This window comes from Trypanosoma conorhini (assembly GCF_003719485.1).
Source record: "Trypanosoma conorhini strain 025E chromosome Unknown Tco_14.4_contig_00490, whole genome shotgun sequence".
NCBI classification, from domain to species: Eukaryota; Euglenozoa; class Kinetoplastea; order Trypanosomatida; family Trypanosomatidae; genus Trypanosoma; species Trypanosoma conorhini.
Window position 1 is genome coordinate 5860 of NW_021704575.1, and position 5903 is coordinate 11762.

The 5903-nt window shown below is 62.8% G+C and overlaps 1 protein-coding gene across 1 annotated transcript in view; it reads left to right on the forward strand.

The window, feature by feature from the left end:
• Nucleotides 1-2: 2 nt before the first annotated feature.
• The window catches only part of Tco025E_06870 (uncharacterized protein), a gene marked incomplete at both ends in the record, with an annotated part of 6027 nt that continues 126 nt past the window's right edge, over nt 3-5903 (forward strand). Inside the window, one exon of the mRNA XM_029373738.1 lies at nt 3-5903. This exon is cut by the window's right edge and continues 126 nt beyond it. Coding sequence (XP_029226173.1) covers nt 3-5903 — 5901 coding nt within the window.

Here is a 5903-nt window from a genome sequence, read left to right on the forward strand (position 1 = left end):
ACTGGAATGCCGAGTTCCAGCTGGCGTGGGAGATGGAGGACAGCACGATCTCCCAGGCGGAGGTGCGCATGGAGCAGCTGCGCCGCGTCGAGCGGGAGTTTGTGGCGGAGGCCACGTACACTGTGAAGCAAATCGTGATGCTGGACGACGATGGCCCGCGAGAGCTGCCCAAGTTTCTGCAGTGCTACCGCGTAGACAACATCTTCTTCCGCGTCCTCCCGGACAGTCGCTCGGGGCGCAACTACGTGGCGTCGCTCCGCGGTGTGCTGCAGAGCCGCACCAGCCTCCTGGCGGTGCCCCTCTCATGTATGTTCTTCTTCCGCGGCATGCCGGTGCTGGCGCAGGCGCTCGTCCCGATGCCGCGGGAGCCGACGCGGCTGTACGGCGCGGACTCCACCAACAACCAGGAGGTGGAGGCGGAGATTTTGCACATGGCGGAGGCCCTCAACATTCCTTTTCCAGACGGCACCCTGGAAGTGTATGAAGGCCTAGACGGTCGCTTCTACTTGACCAACTCAAACTCCACGCTGACGCCCTTGTTTGTCGATGACACGATTATGAAGCGGCAGGAGATGTTGCGGGTTTGCGAAAACGTGACGGACGGTCACGAGGACACCGTCGCGGTGCTCAACAACACGGCGGTGCTGGACGCGTTGGTGGGGTTCTGTATGGACAGCGGAGCCCCCACAACCAGCGACTGCCTCCGCACCGTGTGCGAGCACTTGCATGGGTTTGGTGTCAATATGTGTCTGCTAAAGCAGGTCATCCAGAAGATTGCGACCTCCGAGGCGTACGATGCGGCCACGGTGGCCAAAGTAAAGGAGTTGCTCTTCGTGGAGATGCTGGCGCGGTCGGTGAAGCAGGAGTTCTACCTGGAGGTTCAGGGGAAGCGGGTGGCCTACGATGACGAGGTGCTGAGCGCGACGCTCTCCAAGCAGATGGCGGAGGCCTTCACGAGCGTCGATGTATTCCAGAGCCGCTTCCTGGAGGTGGTGGCAAAGAAGTACGGTGTCGTGGACGAGGACAACGACATCATCCACGGCCTCACCGCCGTGCGGCTGAGCCGAAAGGCAGACATCGTGGCACGCGTCTGCGCCCTGCTCGGGGTCACGATTGAGAAAACGGGCGGAAAGCAGTCCGTGATGCGGTGGCACGTGCATGTGAACGCGCGGGTTCTCCCGCAGCTGATTGACCCCAGACAAGTGCACCTACTCGCCGATAAGTATCGCACCGTCGTGACGAGAGACACCCACCGCTACGCATTTTGCCTCCCCATGCGTTGGAAGGTGGCGTGCTGGGAGGGCGAGTACGACGAGGCGCTGGATCTCGTCCATGCGACTGCTGTTGCGCAGCGCGACCGTTACGGGGAAGACGCCATCGTTCCCCTCTACTCCCGGCGGAGCGTCTGCGAGGTTTGTTTTGCGACGATGCAGAAGAACTGCATTGCGGAGGGGCGGAGTTTGTTTCCCGGGGTGATGCGGGGTTTCGAGGCCCTGACCTGCCCCATGACGCAGGGCCGGCGCCACATTGAGTACGGCTTTTGGCTCCTGCGCGTTGCCCCGGTCTACCAGCACGACGAACTCGTGACGTACCGCAGCTGCGTGGAGGAGGCCGTGCATCACTTCTACCGCGCCATTGAAAAACTCCCCGCGTACTTAAAGAGCGAGCATGGCTCCTGGCTGCATCTGCAGCCCTACAAGGGGCTGCTGCAGTGCAAGCGACTCCTCCCGTCCTGCTCCGTCAACACCAGGGAGCTGGTGGAGCGGTCGATTGAGTTGAGTACCATTGGCTGGGCCTCCGACTTCTTCATGTTGTATTTGTGGGACTTGAGCCTGCAGCTCGAGGCTGAGGGGCGCTACGAGGACGCCATGCGAGTTCTGCTCACCGCCATCACTGTGAGCAAGAAGAAGCCCACCGTCTCCCTCGACCTGCCCGCGCTGTTGATGGATGCCGCACACATCTACCGCTCCTGGGACCCGGACAGGTACTGCGAGCACTGCCTGACACTGATGCGGGAGGCGGTGGACAAGGCGGGGGAGCTCTTCGGGCAGCAAAGCAAGGAGTACGCCGTGATGCTGAACAACAAGGGCGCCGTCGAGATTGAGCTGAACCGCCTGAGTAACGCGGGGGAGACACTCAAGAAGGCGGGCGTCGTCTTTGAGGCGGCAGGGGTGCCGCAGGACGACCCCGACTACAAGGCATACCTCGACAACCTGGTCTTCCTCCAGCAACGCCTTGCGGCGCGGCCGCTGGTGCGCCGCGGATTCCTCCGCCGCTACCCGTTTCTTGCCACTCGCCCTGAGGACTTTCCCTTCTCCGACGTGCGGCCCCTGGAGGACGACGTTTTCGTCGCTCTGGCCCACAGGCGGGCGCGGATGGCGGGTGGGACCCCCGACTCGAAGCAGCTGGAGCAAAAGATGAAGGAGCGGCTGTGGGAGCTGCTTCGCTTCATTCAGGAGGGGGATGTGCTGAAGCGGTACCCCTTTTTACCCGCCGTGATTAACGGCGTGCCCACCGCCAGCCTGCGGCTCGACGACGATGCGCTCTTTGCGGAGTTTGCCCGCCTCCTGCACGAGAGTAAGGACGCCACGGCGAAGCGGGAGCTGGAGTCGCGGGTGCGGGAGTACGTCGTCAGGAAGGCGGGGGACGCCGCCCTGCAGCGGGCCTACATGGATCGCCAGGACGAGGAGTTCAACGAGACCCACGAGGGTTACGTCAACTTGATGCTTCCCATCCCCTGGCTGTACCTCCTGGAGGATGAGCGGTTTGGCGTGCTGATGGACCAGCTCCAGAAGTGCGTCAACACGCAGGCGCCGATCGCGCGCATTCAGGCCGTTCAAGAAAAACTGGCGGAGCGGGCGACGGAGATGGAGGAAGAGACGTTTCGCTGGCGCGGGGAGCTCGTCAAGTGGCTGCCCCCCGCAAAGCTCTACACAGTCCCCGCCAAGGACCTCACGGAGGACATGCAGCTGCGGGATCTCCTGCGTCTGCGCGAACTGCCGGCGTCGCGCGAGGAGGCTTCCGCGGCCACCATCGACGCCCTCATACGGGACAAGCTGGGGGCCCTCTGGGCACGGGCGTCCATCACCCGCGCCTGCCTCGCCGTAGACGACGAGGCGCTGCACAGGGAATTTCCCTTTCTCGTGGAGATGCCGCACCACCAACGCCTCTCGACGCTGATGCTGTACGAGGATCCAACCTTCGCGAGCCTCGCCGTGCGTCTGCGCGGTGCGCGCGACGACGGACGGCTGCAGACGGAGATGACGGGCGCAGTAAAGGCCATCGCCGCGCGCCGCCGTGACGCCAAGGAACTCAAGAAGTGGTACTACGACATTGACCCCGTCGTCACCGGGGCGATTTCGCTGGAGAGTGTTCCAAAGGTGCGAGACGACTACTACGTGCAGTTGTGGCAAAAGCGGAACATTGTGCAGGCACAGGAGGAGGAGAACTCCCCGCTGATGGTGACGCTGCTGCATCAGATGGAGCACCGCATTGTACAGGTGAACTCGTGGATGCGCAAGGTAAGCGCCAACGGGTTTCGGCGCCGCCTGCGACTGGAGGCAAAATACCCGTTTGTTGGCCGCCGGCACTGCGGCTACTCGCTGGAGATGCTTGACATTGAGGACGATGCGGAGTTTATGTCGATAGTAGAACAACGGCTGCTGCTGCTCGCCTCGCCTGATGCCTCGCCTGAGAAAATTGGGCAACTTAGCAGCCGAGCCAACAACAGAGTGGCAATGATCGCCTCGCAGCGTGTGAGGCTCGCGGAGGAGCTTAACAAAAAGTACCCGTTCATCCCCAGTCGCTTGGAGGGGGTCGAAACGCTGTCCATCTGCCTAGAGGAGAACGAGACGTTTGCGGAGCGGGCAGCGTACTACAACCGCCTGCGTGCTTCCGGCAGTGGCGACAATGAGGTGCGCTGTCGTCGGCTGGTGCGTGAGATGGAGAGCATCGCACTTGCCATTGCGCGTGAAATAGGCGTCCGGAACTGGCGGCAGTCCATCGAAGACGAGGACCTGCTGGAGCGCTACCCGTTTCTTCCGGAGGAGCCGGTGCGTGGAGTTCTGCTCGGCGACGTGCGCCCGGTGCAGCAGCCGCCCTTCCGCGAGCTCTCCAACAGGCTGGACGAGCTGCGCCGGGACCCGGCACGCAACGCGGCAGCGATACGCACGATGGAGGAGCAGATGGCCGCGCTGGTGGTGCGGCTGGCCGAGGAGCGCGCGGAGGCGACGAGGAAGACGCAGGAGCAGTTCCCGTTCCTCCCGCGGCGTGTGCTGGGCGTGCGCCTGGGCGACCTTCCGTTGCACGAGGATGAGTTTTTTGCCGCCGCCGCCCGCGAGGGGGTGCACGGCAAGGAGTCTCTCCTCCAGTCGAGGGCGCTGGAGTTGGTCGTCTCCCACGACCTGAGCGAGTCGCAGCTCGCGGACAACGACGACGCGGTGCTCTCGCAGCACCCGTATCTGCTGTACACCTCGCGGAAGTGCTTCCCGCTGCGTCATCTCCCGCTGGACGATGACCTACTGTTTAACGACAGACTTCGTGAGTACGACGCCCTGATGCAGCAGCCCACCATGGACGAGGACGCCGCCGCGATCGCGCGCTTTCGACTGGTGTCCCGGGCGGACAGCCTCGCCCTGAAGGAGCTTGAAAAGATTGAGCGCATTAAGCAAACCTTCGACGCCCTGCAGCCGCTGTCGTTGGAGGACCTCCGCCATCTGCAGGACCACAGGGAGTTCCAGACCTACACAGACGACGCGGCCAGCAACCTCTCGCCGGTGCAACTGGAAGACGCGAAGCGCAGCCTCATGGGCAGCCGCAAGGACCGCGCCGCACGGCTGCAGGAGGTCGACGCCCTCCGAAAGGCATACCCCATCCTCGGCCGCGACATCGACCCCAGCATCTTGGAGGACCCTGTTATTGCCAAGCTCGTCGGCGACCGCGACGAGCTGCTCGACAACGTTGAGGGCAACGAAGGAAAACTGGATCAGATTGAGGAGGCGATCACACGACACGCGTCGCAACGCAAGCGACAACTAAAAGGGGACACTACTGCGGTAGAGCGGGGGCTCAGCCCACGCAGAGAGCAGCCTGTTGAATACTACGTGGTTGACACGAAGGACGACGTGCTTGACGACGAGTACTACCAGCAACTGGTGTCGGAGTACACCTCCGTGCAACAACGGCAAATTCCAGACGAGGCGCCGCTGCTACGAAGACTCGGGAGACAAATAGAAACACGGGAACGGCAGATTGAGGAGGACAATAGGAAGTTGGCGGAATACAACAAAAAGGCCGAAGCCAGAGCAGCAGCAATGTATCCTTTTTTAAACACACACGTAAAGGCAATTCCCGTAACTGACCTCCACCTTGAAGAAGACGCCGTCATGCAGCAGTTAGAAGAAAGCAGCAAATCCGAAACAATGTCAGATGACGAAAGCCTCGCAAAAAACAACAATAAAATGAGCGCGCGTGCGCAAGCGATGGCGAAGGCGTTGCTTGAGGAGGAAGAGGCTCTGGCGACGGCGCTCCCTTTTCTGGGGCGGAGCGTGAAAGGGGTGCCTCTGCGCGAGCTGGCCCTGATGTCCGACACTGTCTTTGCGGAGCTGGCGGAACGGCACGCGCAGGAGGCGTCCTCTGGCGATGCGGCAGGGCGTTCGCGCCTCGAGCAGGACATTCGGGACCAGGCGGGACGCGTAGCGCGCGAGGTGCGGGCGGCCCGGCGGCTCTACGCCGTGCGCGGCGAGGACCTGCTGGAGCGCTACCCGTTTCTTCCGGAGGAGCCGGTGCGTGGAGTTCTGCTCGGCGACGTGCGCCCGGTGCAGCAGCCGCCCTTCCGCGAGCTCTCCAACAGGCTGGACGAGCTGCGCCGACCCGGCACGCAACGCGGCAGCGATACGCACGAT